We start from the raw sequence: 16,704 nt of genomic DNA on the forward strand, positions 1-16,704 counted from the left end.
CTCTAACTTTTGCCACCACAATTTCCTTCACCCTTACAGGGCACTCCATGAACTCACGATAATGATCACCACCACATTTGCAACACCGTCATCCTTCTACACACCGTTCTTCAGTATACTCCGTTCGTCTGCACACACTTGAAACATGGCCAAATCCTTTACAATTCTTACACTGCAGTGGTTTGGGGACGAAAGCTCCTATGGTGTATCTTACATAACCAAGCTTCACATGCGTAGGTATTTGCTCTTTATCAAAAAACAACAGGACCGACAGACTTTCTGCTTTTTCTCCATTCACCAAGCGGGTCAGACGCCGGGAGCCAACAACACCAGGGATTCTCTTCGGGTATTCAACCTGAACATCAGTCGTCACCTCTGAGATGACTCCTTTGATGGGTGTTCTATTACGTAAAGTTCAAAACACAAAACTTCTGTTGTCCGGATTCTTTTAAGGCCCACTGCAATCTTCCTCTGCTCATCAGAAATCCAATGAATCAAAATAAGACCACTCCTGGTCACTCGGACAGACTCCACTTTTCCAAGCACATACATCACCATTTTCGACACCTCAAACGAGTTTCCCACATACGCATCCTTACCCAACAAACGCATCCCAACAAGAAGCGATTCATTATCATTTACACATGTATCCTGCACTCCAATTTTAGACAATTTCCTTTTGTTCCAGTTTTCAATATTAATGTTGTCCATTCAGAACATTCGTCTTCACAAAATTGACTTGACGCGCTGCTTAATTCGAACTCAGCATCCACTTCCGCCATCTTCCTTTCTCTGACATGCACTGTCAACTGTGGGACCTTCTATAGATAGGTTGTGTGCCTTTTCAAATCATGTCCAATCCATTGAATTTACCACAGGTGGACTCCAATTGTCACGGCCGTCGAAAGTAGTGGACCAAAGTGCAGCGTGGTAAGTGTACATTTTCTTTTTTATTTAAAATGTCGCCAACAAAATAACAAACGAAGAAACAACCGTGAAGCTTACAGGGCTATAGTGCCACTAACAAAAGTCAACTTCCCACAATGACAAAAGAGGAAAAGGCTGCCTAAGTATGATTCCCAATCAGAGACAACGATAGACAGCTGTCCCGGATTGAGAACCATACCCAGCCAACACATAGAAATATTAATAGAGACATAAAATAGAGACATAAAAAGGCTCTCTAAGGTCAGGGCGTGACACCAATCAAGTTGTAGAAACATCTCAATGATGATCAATGGAAACAGGATGCACCTGAGCTCAATTTTGAGTCTCATAGCAAAGGGTCTGAATACTTATGTAAATGTGGAAAAAGTCAAGCGGTCTGAATACTTTCCCGAATGCACTGTATTTAGCAAAGATGGGATTTTGTTATTTTGTTTCTGTAAGCCATTTAACAAGCAATAATGGACTAACATTGGTATTGGAATTGATTCCAAGGCAATACATAAACGACAATGAATACACAACCTGAAACAACCACATGTAACAGGTAGGAAATACCTTTTCTTGTAGGGTTTTTCTCCGTTTTTCTCAGACAAACAGAGCTGATTCCCTGTTGCCCAACACATTTAACCTCACCCCAGTATTTAGTAGTAGTGGCACCTTTCCTAATAGTATAGGGTGAACAGTTAAAAATAACTAACTGTATGCAGCCCCTCAGATGATGTGGTTAATATCATGGAGCATCCACCTGCAATACATCCCAAAACCTAAGACAGGTTAGACCCCCTACCCCAAGGCAGTAGTAATGAAAAGACAGCTCTGCTTTAAAATAATGAACATATATTGTCAGTTTTAGGCAACAACACAACAGGCACAATTTCACAGTTCACAGAATAGCCTACTGTAACCTACCTCACGTGCACGTGTAGCCTAACTTGAAGACAACCAATGAAAACATAGCAATACAACCTCGCAGTCTTACAGCATTTATCTCAGATATCACAATAACAAACAAACAAAAATTAAAAATGACACCCATTACTGTGTTGATGCAGTCTGTATGAGGGGACTAAATAATAGAAGTAGTCCGCACATTGTCGCAGTAAAATTATTTTCCTTTGAATGGCTAATTAGGCCTGAATGTTCATTATTAACAATGTCCCTTATCCTTGCACTACTATGTAATGTCAAACAACTAAAAAGTACACAACTTTGGATGTCCTCTTCTTTCAGGACGTAAGCAGAAAGTCCAATTACTTCCACGGGAATCTTTTATAACTGGATCACTTCCGGAAGCAACGTCAGCACAAGAACTGCTCGTCGGGAGCATCATGAAATGGGTTTCCATGGCTGAGCTGCCGCACACAAGACTAAGATCACCATGGGCAATGCCAAGCGTTGGCTGGAGTGGTGTAAAGCTTGCCGACCATTGGACTCTGGAGCAGTGGAAATGCTTTCTCTGGAGTGATGAATCAAGCTTCAGCATCTGGCAGTCTGATGGACAAATCTGGGTTTTGGCGGATGCAAGGAGAACTCTACCTGCCTCAATGCATAGTGCCAACTGTAAAGTTTGGTGGAAGAGGAATAATGGTTTGGGGATGTTTGTCATGGTTCAGGCTAGGCCCCTTAGTTCCAGTGAAGGGACATTTTAAGCTACAGCATACAATGACATTCTAGATGATTCTGTGCTTCCAACTTTGTGGCAACAGTTTGAGGAAAGCCCTTTCCTCTTTCAGCATGATAATGCCCCTGTGTAGAAAGCAAGGTCCAAACAGAAATGGTTGGTTAAGATCGGTGTGGAAGTACTTGACTGGGTTGCACAGAGCCCAGACCTCAACCCCATCGAACACCTTTGGGATGAATTGGAACGCCGACTGCGAGACAGGCCTAATCGCTCAACATCAGTGCCTAATGCTCTAGTGAATGATTTGAAGCAAGCCCCATCAGCAATGTTCCAACATCTAGTGGAAAGCCTTCCCAGAAGAGTGAAGGCTGTTATAGCAGCATAGAGGGGACCAACTCCATATTAATGCCCATGATTCTGGAATGAGAGGTTAAACGAGCAGGTGTCTACATTATTTTGGTCATGTAGTGTATTTGATACTTGGTTTGGCAAAATGCCTGTATGAGCAACATCAATATCATGTCCACGTGGTTCACTGTATTTAAGTGACATTGACACAGCAAACAGGGATCATTAGGAGATCAATCTGTTCTGGCTCCACAGTAAAAATGTTCAATCATTCCCAAACGATATGAATCGTTCTGATCTGTTGCCGATCTGATATCCCCCATTTAGCCTGTCACATGGCTGAGGCCAGAGGAGCCCTGGGAGGTAAGAGTGCTCAAGGTTTAACATTTACTTTCACATTTTCATAAGAGGATAAACTGTCATATTCATTGTAAGGGTATATGTGGGAAAGTATAGCTATATTATGAGATAAATAGAACATTTAGAATGTTTTAAACTATGTGAGGAGTTTTAAGAAACAGATGCAAATAATTGTATGTTTCTGTATGTTAGCTCAAATGAAGAACAAGTTGTCCCATGCAGTCAACAATGTGTCTCTGTGCTCTGAGTTCAGTGTGTGTGTGTGTGTGTGTGTGTGTGTGTGTGTGTGTGTGTGTGTGTGTGTGTGTGTGTGTGTGTGTGTGTGTGTGTGTGTGTGTGTGTGTGTGTGTGTGTGTGTGTGTGTGTGTGTGTGTGTGTGTGTGTGTGTGTGTGTGTGTGTGTGTGTGCGCGTGTGCGTGAGAGAGAGAGAGAGAGAAAGAGAGAGAGCGGTGGGGAGGAAGGAGAGGCAATCAGATTACGAGTAAGCTCTCTGAAGTGAACTGCTGATACTGGGAGACAGAGAGAGAAAAAGTCAAGAGAGCTACCTTTGTTGACCTGGTTCTTTGCAAGGCCATTGTTTAGTCTACTCTACTTACAACTCTTGATCCCTCGTTTTCAATAAATGTTGGTTTGTGGAAAACAAAAGGGCATGTGGATGAGGGATGTGTTAGTGAGTATGTGTGTTGTTTGTGTGTATGAGTGTGTGCAGACAGATCTTCTTCTTTCTTCACATCATCTCGCCCTTAGTTTTTAGTCAACAGAACTCAATGGGCCCCGCAAGTCACAGGTCGACAACGGGCCAAATATAGAGAGCCATAAAGCCTCTTAGGAGAGAACCTTCTTACGATTCCCTTTCCGTGACCAGCATCTACAAATAGAACACACAAATATCCTTAAGTCAAAATCCCTCCCAGGTATTTAATTCTGAATGAGTAATTACTGGGTGTGTCAGTGTGTCTTAGGTCTGCAGGTACGTGTGGTGTAGTCGCTCATTCACACCCTGGCTTTGGAGTGAGTCGCACACCCACACAGACACGCACACAGACACGCACACTCAGAAGCCCACTGCACCGAGCAAGGGATCCGAAGGAACCGCTGAAGAACCCAGTCACGTAGGTGGGACAGATCAGACAAAGCCGCCAAGATGTGTGACATGGGGGGATTGGATAACCTGGTGGCCAACACGGCCTACCTGAAAGCCCAGGGTGGCGACGACAAGGAGATGAAAAAGCGTCGCCGAAGTCTGTCACTACCTAAGGCCGAGCAGTGTGCCGCCATCAGGGAAACTGTGGATAAGAACTTTGAGTCGCTCTGCGAGAGGCAGCCGATCGGCAAGAAGTTCTTCCGGCAGTTCCTGACTGCTACCCCAGAGTACATCAATGCCGCTGAGTTCCTGGACGAGCTGAATGACTGGGATCTGGCGGAAGGCGCTGACAAGGACAAGCAGAGGACGAACATGATGAACAAGTTCTGCAAGGACGCCTCCAAGAACTTCCTGACCTACCTCACTGCGGAGGTCGCCGACAAGTGCAAGGCAGTGACGGACAATGACTTTGATGAAGTGATCAATGTTAAGGTGAAGGAAGCCACACGGGAGTTTCTGAAAGGCAAACCCTTCACGGATTACCAAACTAGCCCCTTCTTTGACAAATTTCTGCAGTGGAAGGAGTACGAGAAGCAGCCCATCACTGATAAAACCTTCTACGAGTTCAGAACTCTGGGCAAGGGAGGTTTCGGAGAGGTAAGCATGTACAAACCAATAGACTAGCAGCATGTCTTGGCGACGTGCAAAATGTGTCAGTAATATTTATCGGCAATATTATCTATTTAATGAATATGTAAAACCTTTGTGACAACAGGAAAATGCACACAAGAACTATGCACAAAATAAACGATTAATCCAATGTAGTCTTTCCCATAGTTTCACTGATGCACAGTGTCTATTAGTACAAAATACACCTCAGTTAGCACCTCAGTTTGTCTTTGCAAAGAACTAATCTCTCTCTCTAAAAGTTGATCCACAGATCTTAATTTTTTATCAGTTTCATCACACCTTACTCTTCTATGCATACTTTCAAGGTTGTATCATTATCGAGTTGTTCCGAAAGATGAGAATTGTCAATAAAAACTAAATGTCTCCTTGTTAGAGCACAGGGGCAGTATCAAAGCTTAGTGTCATGAGGTGCCATTTATACAACCCTTAGGGAGCTTTCCTGAGGTATTCAGGAGTCCTCTTAACCCATGGCCTCCCTCTGTCCAGGTATGTGCCGTACAGGTGAAAAACACAGGCCAGATGTACGCCTCCAAGAAGCTGTGCAAGAAACGCCTGAAGAAGAAACATGGTGAGAAGATGGCCCTGCTGGAGAAGCAGATCCTGGAAAAGGTCAACAGCCTGTTCCTTGTCAACCTGGCCTACGCCTACGACACCAAGACCCATCTGTGCCTTGTCATGACTCTGATGAACGGCGGTGACCTCAGGTACCACATCTATTACGTCAGTGAGAAGACCAAGGGTATCGAGATGCCACGTATCATATACTACACAGCACAGATCTGCACAGGCATCCTTCATCTGCATGAAATGGATATCATATACCGTGACATGAAGCCAGAGAACGTGCTGCTGGACAGCTTTGGCCAGTGCCGACTCTCTGATCTGGGTTTGGCCGTGGAGCTGCCCGCCGGAAAGACCATCTCCCAGAAGGTAAGCCTGTTGAAGTTGGATTTTTTAAGAACTTGTAGTTGACTGTGACAATGGGAAACTATCAAAAGTCGGTAGCACGAGGCCTCCCGGGTGGCGCAGTGGTCTGGTTTCGAGCCCAGGCTCTGTCACAGCTGGCCGCGACCGGGAGGTCCATGGGGAGACGCACAATTGGCCTAGCGTCGTCCGGGTTAGGGAGGGTTTGGCCGGTAGGGATATCCTTGTCTCATCGCGCACTAGCGACTCCTGTGGCAGGCCGGGTGCAGTGCATGCTGACCAGGTCACTAGGTGTACAGTGTTTCCTCCGACACATTGGTGCGGCTGGCTTCCGGGTTGGATGCGCGCTGTGTTAAGAAGCAGGTTGGGTTGTGTTTCGGAGAATGAAGAAATGATGAGAATGTCATGACAATGAAGGAAATAAGACAGAGAGTTGAAGACGTGAAAGGGTCCTTTACGATTGCGATCTGATAGCAAGGTTGCAGAAAAATGACAACCAAGCTGTCTTCATCAGGGTATCATTATTACTCATCATTATACCCTGATGAAGACAGCTTCGGCTGTCGAAACGTTGGATATTACATTTTTGCTTCTGAGCTCCTAGAGTTCCCTCTCCTTTATTTTCAAGTTTTCTACTCCGCTAGCCAGCACCTCGCCTAAATAGGTGTGCGTTTCTTTTTCTTCTAGACAATTTCAATGGTTAACATGTCTGTAGCTTCTAATGTATTTGCAAAGGACTTCTGATGAATTGTCAATGATGCCTTACTGACATGTCAGCCACAGCTTTAATTTAAAAGTCAGGCTAACGTTTTCATATGTGATCAGAAGCGACACGCTATGTCTCACTAAAAGGATGAGCAGTAAATTAGGGAGAGGGAGTGGGTGAGTTTATGATAAGACCATGGTATTGTCAAATCAAATCAAAGAGTATTTCTCGCATGCTTCATAAACAACAGGTGTAGACTAACAGTGAAATGCTTACAGACGAGCCCTTCACAAACAATGCAGAGAGAAAATAGAAAAGGAATAGAAAAAATTATATTACGACGAATAAATACACAATGAGTAAAGATAACTTGCCTATATACACAGGTTAGCAGAGTCGATGTGCATGGATACAAGGTAATTGAGGTTGATATGTACATACAGTGAGTGTTCAAAACCTTAAGGGCACCTGCTCTTTCCATGATATAGACTGACCAGGAGAATCCAGGTGAAAGCTATGATCCCATATTGATGTAACTTGTTAAATCCACTTCAATCAGTGGAGACAAGTTAAAGAAGGATTTTTAAGACTTAAGACAATTGAGACATGGACTGTGTATGTGTGCCATTCAGAGGGTGAATGGGCAAGACAAAATATTTAAGTGTCTTTGTAACTGGGTATGGTAGTAGGTGCTAGGTGCACCGGTTTGTGTCAAGAACTGCAACACTTCTGGGGTTTTCACGCTCAACATTGGAGTCAACATGGGCCCGCATCCCTGTGGAATGCTTTCAACACCTTGTAGATTATGTGCCTCGACAAATTGGAGCTGTTCTGAGGACAAATGGGGTTGGGGGGATGCAACTCAATATTAGGAAGATGTCCATAATGTTTTGTACACTCATTGTATAGGTAGGGATAAAGTAACTAGGCAACAGGATAGATAATAGACAGTAGCAGCAGCGTATGTGCAAAGAGTTAGTTCAATAAAGGTCTATGCAGATAACCCGGGTAGCTACACGACATGACCAAAGGTATGTGGACACCTGCTCATCAAACATCTCATTCCAAAATCATGGGCATTAATATGGAGTTGGTCCCCCCTTTGCTGCTATAACAGCCTTCACTCTTCTGGGAAGGCTTTCCACTAGATGTTGGAACGTTGCTGCGGGGACTTGCTTCCATTCAGCCACAAGCCACAAGAGCATTAGTGAGGTCAGGCACTGATGTTGGGTGATTAGGCCTGGCTCACAGTCAGCGTTCCAATTCATCCCAAAGGTGTTTGATGGGGTTGAGGTCAGGGCTCTGTGAAGGACAATCAAGTTCTTCCACACCGATCTTGAAAAAAACATTTCTGTATGGACCTCACTTTGTGCACGAGGGCATTGTCATGCTGAATCAGGAAAGGGCCTTCCCCAAAGCACAAAATCGTCTAGAATGTCATTGTATGCAGTAGAGTTAAGATTTCCCTTCACTGGAACTAAGGGGCCAAGCCCGAACCATGAAATGTTTCATCACTCCAGAAAATGCCTTTCCACTGCTCCAGAATCCAATGGCAGTGAGCATTACAGCACTCCAGCCGATGCTTGGCATTGCATATGGTAGTCCTTGGCCTGTGTGCAGCTAGTCGGCCATGGAAACCCATTTCATGAAGCTCCCGACGAACAGTTCTTCTGCAGACGTTGCAGTTTGGAACTCGGTAATGAGTGTTGCAACCGAGGACAGACGATTTTTACGCGCTAGGCGCTTCAGCACTCAACGTTCCCGTTCTGTGAGCTTGTGGGGCCTACCACTTCGCGGCCAAGCCATTGTTGCTCCAAGACGTTTCCACTTTACAGTAACAGCACTTACAGTAAACCCTGGCAGCTCTAGCAGGGCAGAAATTTGACAAACTGAAAGGTGCCATCCTATGACGGTGCCACGTTGAAAGTCACTGAGCTCTTCAGTAAGGCCAATCTACTGACAATGTTTGTATATGAAGACTGCATGGCTGTGTGGTCGATTTTATATACCTGTCAGCAACTGTGTGGATGAAATAGCCAAACTCACACATTTGAAGGTGTGTCCACATACTTTTGTATATATAATGTATTTGGTTAACTATGTAGCAGTCTTATGGCTTGGGGGTAGAAGCTGTTCAGGGTCCTGTTAGTTCCAGACTTGGTGCACCAGTACCACTTGCCATGCAGTAGCAGAGAGAACAGTCTATGGATGGCTGGAGCTTTTGACCATTTTAATACCTGCCTTGGATGAGCTATTAGATGATGGGGCTAAATATGTTTTCCCTGGAAATGGGGTCCTGCCAGGGTTAGGGTTAGTGACTTTTGACCCCATTTATATTCTATCTGGACCCTCTCTCTGTCTCTGAAGCATTTGCTGTAAATCGAGAGAGGGCTTACTGGATCGTTAAGGATCTGTCCAAGAGGAGACTCTGCCTTCATTATATAATCCATTTGATCCTTAGTGGTTATTATAGCCCAGCCAATTATAGGATGAACATTTTGGGGGCTGAGTGACTGCGTTGAAAGTCAAGTTGGGGGTTTGGTTGGTTTGGGCGGGGAATATGTCAAGGGGTGTCCTCTTGCAACAAACCCTGATCTCAACAGTGAAAAGGGGATTCTGGGATCGTTTGTGTACATGTCTGTACATTCTGTCCAGCCCCTCAACTCCTTAGGTACTGCCTAAACTTGTGTACAGCCCCTTTGTGCTATTTAAAGATAGGCTATACTTATGTAGCCTATTGAGAATGTAGAATGGTCTCTATGGAACATGTCTGTTTTCCCAACAAACCAGGATTCAAAAATCTGACCAATCAAAGACACAGTACAGGAGTTTGCAAGTCAAAGAACAAAAAAAACAGATAGTTTAGAAGCATCTCTTCAAATCAAATCAAGTCAAATGTTATTGGTCACATTCACGTGTTTAGCAGATGTTATTGGGGTGTAGCAAAATGCTTATGTTTCTAGCTCCAACAGTGCAGTAATATCTAACAAGTAATATATAACAATTTCACAAAAAATACACACAATACACACAAATATAAAGCAAAAGAATGGAATTAAGAATATATAAATATTTGGATGAGCAATGTCGGAGCAGCATAGACAAAGATAGAGTAGAATAGAATACAGTATATACGTATGAGATGAGTAATGCTAAATATGTACACATTATTAAAGTGACTAGTGTTCCATTATTTAAGTGGCCAGTGATTTCAAATCTATGTATATACAGTATAGGGAAGCAGTCTCTAAGGTGCTACTGATGGCTATTTAACAGTCTGATGGCCCGAGAGTCTCTCAGTCCCAGCTTTGATGCACCTGTACTGACCTCACTTTCTGGATGACAGTGGGGTGAACAGGCAGTTGCTCGGGTGGTTGTTGTCCTAGATGATCTTTTTGGCCTTCCTGTGACATAGGGTGCTGTAGGTGTCCTGGAGGGCAGGTAGTTTTCCCCCGGTGATGCGTTGGGCAGACCGCAACACCCTCTGGAGAGCCCTGCGGTTGTGGGCGGTGCAGTTGCCGTACCAGGCAATGATACAGCCCGACAGGTTGCTCTCAATTTTGCGTCTGTAAAAGTTTGTGAAGGTTTTAGGCACCTTCTTCACCACGCTGTCTGTGTGGGTGGACCATTTCAGTTTGTCAGTGATGTGTACGCCAAGGAACTTGAAGCTTTCCACCTTCTCCACTGCGGTCCCATCGATGTGGATAGGGGGGTGCTCCCTCTGCTGTTTCCTGAAGTCCACGATCAGCTCTTTTGTTTTATTGACGTTGAGTGACAGATTATTTTCCTGACACCACACTCCCAGGGCCCTCACCACCTCCCTGTAGGCTGTCTCGACGGTGTTGGTAATCAGGCCTAATACTGTTGTGTCGCAAACTTGATGATTGAGTTGAGGCGTTCATTGCCATGCAGTCATCGGTGAACAGGGAGTACAGGAGAGGGCTGAGCACGCACCCTTCGGGGGCCCTTGCGTTGAGGATCAGCGAAGTGGAGTTGTTGTTTCCTACCTTCGCCATCTGAGGGCGGCAAGTCAGGAAGTCCAGGACCCAGTTGCACAGGGCGGGATTGCATCGTCTGTGGATCTATTGGGGCGGTAAGCAAATTGAAGTGGGTTTAGGGTGGCAGTTAAGGTAGAGGTGATTTGATGCTTGACTAGTCTCTCAAAGCACTTCATGATGGCAGAAGTGAGTGCTATGGGGCAATAGTCATTTAGTTCAGTTACCTTTGCTTTCTTGGGTACAGGAACAATGGTGGACATCTTGAAGCATGCGGGGACAGCAGACTGGGACAGGGAGAGGTTGAATATGTTGGTAAACACTCCAGCCAGCTGGTCTGCACATGCTCTGAGGACGCGACTAGGGATGTCAGCAGCCTTGCAAGGGTTAACACGCTTAAATGTCTTACTCACGTCGTCCACGGAGAAGGAGAGCCCACAGTCCTTGATAGCGGGCTGCATCGGTGGCACTGTGTTATCCTCAAAGCAAGCAAAGAAAGTGTTTAGCTTGTCCGGAAGCAAGACGTCGGTGTCCACGACATGGCTGGTTTTCCCTTTGTAGTCAGTGATTGTCTGTAGACACCGCCACGTACGTCTCGTGTCTGAGCCATTGAATTGCGACTCCACTTTGTCTCTATACTGACATTTGCCTGTTTGATTGACTTGCGGAGGGAATAACTACACTGTTTGTATTCGGCCATATTCCCAGTCACCATGGTGACTTGCCATGGTTAAATGTGGTGGTTTACGCTTTCAGTTTTGCGCGAATGCTGCCATCTATCCAGTGAACAGTGGGTTAACTGCCTTGTTCAGGGGCAGAACGACAGATCTTTACCCTGTCAGCTCGGGGATTCGATCTTTCGGTTACTAGTCCAACGCTCTAACCACTAGGCTACCTGCCGAATCAGTTCAACTGCCCTGGACAAAGGATCCAATTCGGGAAAGTCGTATTCCTGGTCGTAATGTTGGTAATGCTGGTGAGTTACCGCCGCTCTGATATCCAAAAGTTATTCCCTGCTGTATGTAATAACACAAAAACATTCTGGGCTAATAATGTAAAAAATAACACATAAAAAAAACGAAATACTGCAAAGTTGTCTAGGTGATTCAGAGTAGACAAGGCTAATTGTGTTAATTGTTATAATTGTGTTGGTACCTGGGTGTTTAACTGATACTTGATGAAAAGTGCATATGTGGAAGACATTTTCCTGTGCTAGTTCCTATGATGATGTGTGTACGTGTATCAATCATGTGAACCAGACTACCATTAGCTTTCCTGTAAAATTATTCGTTAGAGAGTTTTACAGATTGCGGCATCTCTGCAGGTCAATAGTGGCAAAGAGTAAGTTGCAGGCTCTATAGAATCCCAGTAAGCTCATTATCCAGTGATCTTCTCTGGTCCTTCTTGGCAGACCAGGGAGCTGTGGCTAACCCCCCAGAGGCTTGGCTGGCTTTGGCCTTCTAAGCCTCTTACTTAGCAGGCATTACACAAATCTGTTCCCTGATCAGACTGGTAAAATCAGGTAAACCATACATTAAAGAATGTATGTGTAGCGTTGTTATTTCTTGACTATGTATTAGTGAGCCCCAAAAAATAACTTTGCCTGTGGAGTTTCATGTAAAAGCATACATATCCACATTGTTGGGCAGTTTTAAAGTGATTTAGACTTACATTTTACTACAGTAAAAGTTGAAAAGGTCATTCAGAGTACCCAAGGTACTCAATGGAGTAAGCAAGGTGATCTCTCCCTTGTCCATTGCCCTTGGATCTACAAAAAAGTAAAGGAATTAGAGGACAAAGTTTCCCCCAGATGTTTGGCCAATGTCCTCACTGCGTCAAGGCTGGACCAATCAGGTGTTTGGAGGGCTTTGATTTGACCAATCACAGGGAGTATTCCATAGCTGATGAAATGAAAAATCCAATGCAATCCATGTTTTGGAGAGGTGCTTTCACCGTGCTTAGCATTTAAGCCCCGGGTCAATAGTCAACTTAAGAATGGGAGTGGCAAGTCCATTCCTCTTAAATAAGTGTACAAGGAGAAACCTTGAAATCATGCTAAAGATCTAATTTATAGGGCTGTGGTAGCAAGCACACTTTGAAGGTATCATCCTCTACAGCAGGGTTCCCCAACTGGTGGCCTGCAGGCCGAATTTGGCACGCGGGGGGTTTTATTTGGCCCCCCAAGTTTTCTAAGCAAAAATAAATAAATCATTTGTATTTTATTTTATGTTCATTGTTGGCCATAAAAGACTGTAAAAACATCAGGAAATTAGCCCCAAGTGATTTTAATTTTGGAAATCTGTTCCCAAGTATTCCCACGCATAATAGAGAGATACATGTGATCGTATACAAAGCAAGGTTTGAAATTATTATGTTTTAGTCAAGAAAAAGTTGATGATCCTTGCTCCACAGTACAAAACCACAGGTTTGTACACAGGATGTGTTACTACTCACATTTGTAATGCTATGATTGTGCATGGTTATCCATATAGATGTGTGTGTGTGTGTCTGTCTGTCTGTGTGTATAGAAAATGTGCCAAACTAAAACTAAAACGTATATTTCAAACATACTGTACAATGATGAGTTGTCCTCTTATTGTCTCCTTCATCTTTCTACCCTACTCCCTGAATCTCTCTCCTACCTCCCCTACCCCGTCCCAGGCTGGAACCGGAGCGTACATGGCCCCTGAGATCCTACAGGATGTTCCCTATAGGACGTCCGTGGACTGGTGGGCCCTGGGCTGCAGCATCTACGAGATGGTGGCCGCCTACACCCCATTCAAGGGTCCCGAATCCGGGAAGCAGAAGGTGGAGAAGGAGGAGGTGCAGCGTCGCATCATCAATGATGAACCCCCATGGGAGCACAAGAACTTTGACGCGCCCACCAAGGCCCTCATCCAGGAGTTCCTCAAGAAGAAGACTGATGAACGCCTGGGCTGCAAGTAAGAGCATCGGTCCGTCCAGGCTACGACTAATATTTGCAATAATAACAATTCTCTATTTTCTACTGGTGTTGTCATTTATGAAGAAACAGCCCTTTCAAGTCAGGTAGCTCACCATTGCTGGGATAATAGTGTTTCGGCTAGCTGGCTAGCTTGATGGCAAGGGTTGGCCATTCCTTTTCAATTCCATTCAATTCCCAGTTCCAAATGTTCCTTATTGAATTGGAATTTCAGTGTACTTCCTGAATTGACAGGAATTTAAATGGAACCCTATTGATGGCAAACATGCTTGCATGCTGATACAACATAGATTTTCAACTCAGTTATTAGTCAACTACCTACATTACAATTGATAAAGGCAGAATCAAGACTATCCAATGCACTCTGAAAACAACTAGTCAACTGTGTAGTAAGCCTAGTTAGCCTTCACCTGCCAGTATGATCCTAATGCGGAAGTGTCAAAATTCTGTCCTCTACAGGGGAGGAGGCGAGGATCCCCGAAAACACGAGTGGTTCAAGGCCATCAACTTCCCTCGTCTGGAGGCTGGTTTGATCGACCCCCCTTGGGTGCCCAAGCCCAACGTGGTGTACGCCAAAGACACTGGCGACATTGCTGAGTTCTCTGAGATCAAGGGCATTGTGTTCGATGCCAACGATGAGAAGTTCTTCAAGGAGATTGGCACGGGAGCCGTGGCCATTCCATGGCAACAGGAGATGATCGAAACGGGACTGTTTGACGAGCTCAATGACCCCAACAGGAAAGAGTGCGCTGGGGGGGGTGACGACGAGGGAAAGTCTGGCACATGCACACTGCTGTGAGCAACCAAAGTTGGCACATATACACATACCAGTATGTCACCAACACATCAACTGATTCGCTCATGTTCTGTAAAATTACAACAACAAAAAATGACACACAATAATTATTTTACAAGGGAGGAGAGCAGCAGGAGAGAGAGAGAGGAGGTATCCTTCCCTGGAACGGGTTGGTTGCCATTGATTTTAGTAGCCAAATGTCCCCTGAGCTGCAGAGCAAATAGGAGGGTAAAAGGTGGCTTTACCAAGATTGGTATTGTCTCTTCAGATTGCAGCTATTCCCAGATGTTTCACATGATGTAGTAGTGCCCTCCTGGCCAACAGGGGTCGCTAAGAGTAAAATACAACAAATTAATATTGTGGATACAAAAACATTATATGATTAATGGATAAATACAGGCCTCTGGTTACATACAACCTGCACCAGAAAGATTAGCATATGCAGACAGCAGTGCTAGCCCTCAAACCTAGGCATTGGCCACAATGGAGCACGATATGCTGAATTAATTAGTTCAGGAATATGGTTGGGATCTCGTCCTTGATTGTGGTGCATTAATTTTATTTGATACGGCTATGTTTTTCTTCCGCTCCCCCCACCCCCCTACATTCCTTTTGCCTCTCTAAAGGCAGAGGTGATAACTTTTTTGGGACACATCACCTTATTACAAATTTCACCTGGAAGCAATCAAAAGCAAATAAAGTATCATTTCTACCAACATAAATTATTTCAAATGAAATGTGGTGGAGGTAACATTTACTTACCTACAGTGACTCTTCACCTTTAAACCCAGTGAAGTCAATCACTACATTTCCAAGCAGATGGACTTCACAGTCCAGCATCTAGTTTTATTTTAAAACGGTGTTGTATATGAATATAAATATGTATATTTATGCACTGAGAAGGGAGAAATCCACAGATTAGGTGCAAGTCAGGACTGGAAGAATGCTCAACTCTTGTGTTTGGAAAGGTTCTATGCCCTGGTTTGTGAGGAGAGAGAGAAAGTTGAACATTTAGAGGAGTTGGGCTAGGCCAGCAATGTGTTCTTGTACCAGCACCCCCAAAATGTGAATTTTTAGGGCTTTCTTCCTCCCTGAGATATAACTTTAACTAGAACATTGCTTCCATTGATGTGATTTGTCTGAAGTTCGAGATATATGTACAAATCTCAAGTTAGAATCTAGTTTGCTAGCTAGCCTTCAAAACGTTCAAAAAAAATCACATTTCCCTTTTGTCTTGTCTCAAGACTTATTTCATATAACTTTAAATTGACAAACTTTCCAGATCTTGACCAGTATTATGTTTTTACAGTAAATGTGTTAATTATACTATGAATATAAATATACTTGTAAATATAATATGAGAGAAAAACATTACATATGCTACTGTAGGAATGTCAGACATTTATCAGGGACTTGCTTGAATCTTGAATTATTTGAATTAAAAAAAGATGTGTCTTTTACAGCTTGTGTTTTTTCTTACTACCTGCGGTGGTCAACCCTAACCCGGACGACTTGTGCACCACCCTATGGTACTCCCAATCACGGCCGGTTGTGATAGAGCTTGGAATCAAACCAGGGTCTGTAGTGACACCTCTAGCACTGAGATACAGTGCATTAGACCGCTGCACCACTCGGGAGCCCCAAAATAAATGCATTACAAAATGACATTTAGCTACTGAAAAGGATAGGTGGGGAAAATAGAGCTCAACCCTGAGATTTGTTTAGGCGACCAAATCAATAGACTACTGGAGGGGAGTAAGCACAGGGTGAAAGAGACATGGAAAAGAAAAGAAAGAGTGGGAGAGGAAGCAGAGCAAGAGATGTATAAAGAGAAAACAGTGTGTTTTTTATTCGTTTTTGAGTGAAACAGAATGGGTGGAGGGGACATCCCTGACATTTACCCCAGTGCGGCATTTCGCTCCCTTACTGCAGAGACGATATTCCAAGGGCGGGGCTTAAGGACCATTAAGGGAGTGACAAAGGTAGAAGAAGCAACTAGAGCTAAAAGCAGAGAGATTATCTGTTAAGGAGCGGGACTCAGGTATTGACAGCTATTAATGGTGAAGGACAGTGCCTCAAACTGTTGTAGAGTTCAACATTGTATCGCCATTGCCTGTCGCAGGGATTTTACTGATTCATTAGAAATTCAAGCTTTTCTGATCATGACATTATCCTCCAAGATTGAAATGTACTTATCCCCAAACCAATATCCTATTTTTCCTGATGTTCTATGTTGTAATCACATTCCTGCATCAGCCTTTGAACATAGG

General features: G+C 44.1%; 1 protein-coding gene across 1 annotated transcript; it reads left to right on the plus strand.

Annotated features, from left to right (window-relative positions):
• The first annotated feature begins 4,421 nt into the window (after positions 1–4,421).
• On the plus strand, positions 4,422–14,437 carry LOC139551124 (rhodopsin kinase grk7a-like). Its single transcript, XM_071362529.1, has 4 exons — positions 4,422–5,018; positions 5,538–5,981; positions 13,338–13,618; positions 14,098–14,437. The coding sequence occupies exons 1-4, from the start codon at positions 4,422–4,424 to the stop codon at positions 14,435–14,437; spliced, it is 1,662 nt and encodes a 553-aa protein (XP_071218630.1).
• The last annotated feature ends 2,267 nt before the right edge of the window (positions 14,438–16,704 follow it).

The sequence above is a fragment of the Salvelinus alpinus genome, chromosome 23, assembly GCF_045679555.1.
Source record: "Salvelinus alpinus chromosome 23, SLU_Salpinus.1, whole genome shotgun sequence".
Lineage (NCBI taxonomy): Eukaryota > Metazoa > Chordata > Actinopteri > Salmoniformes > Salmonidae > Salvelinus > Salvelinus alpinus.

Excerpts from the sequence above, each read along its gene's own strand:
- LOC139551124 (XM_071362529.1), top strand. The coding sequence starts at position 4,422 with ATGTGTGACATGGGGGGATTGGATAACCTGGTGGCCAACACGGCCTAC. Across the intron at positions 5,982-13,337 it reads GAAAGACCATCTCCCAGAAG|GCTGGAACCGGAGCGTACAT; the intron begins GTAAGCCTGTTG and ends ACCCCGTCCCAG. Across the intron at positions 13,619-14,097 it reads GATGAACGCCTGGGCTGCAA|GGGAGGAGGCGAGGATCCCC; the intron begins GTAAGAGCATCG and ends TGTCCTCTACAG.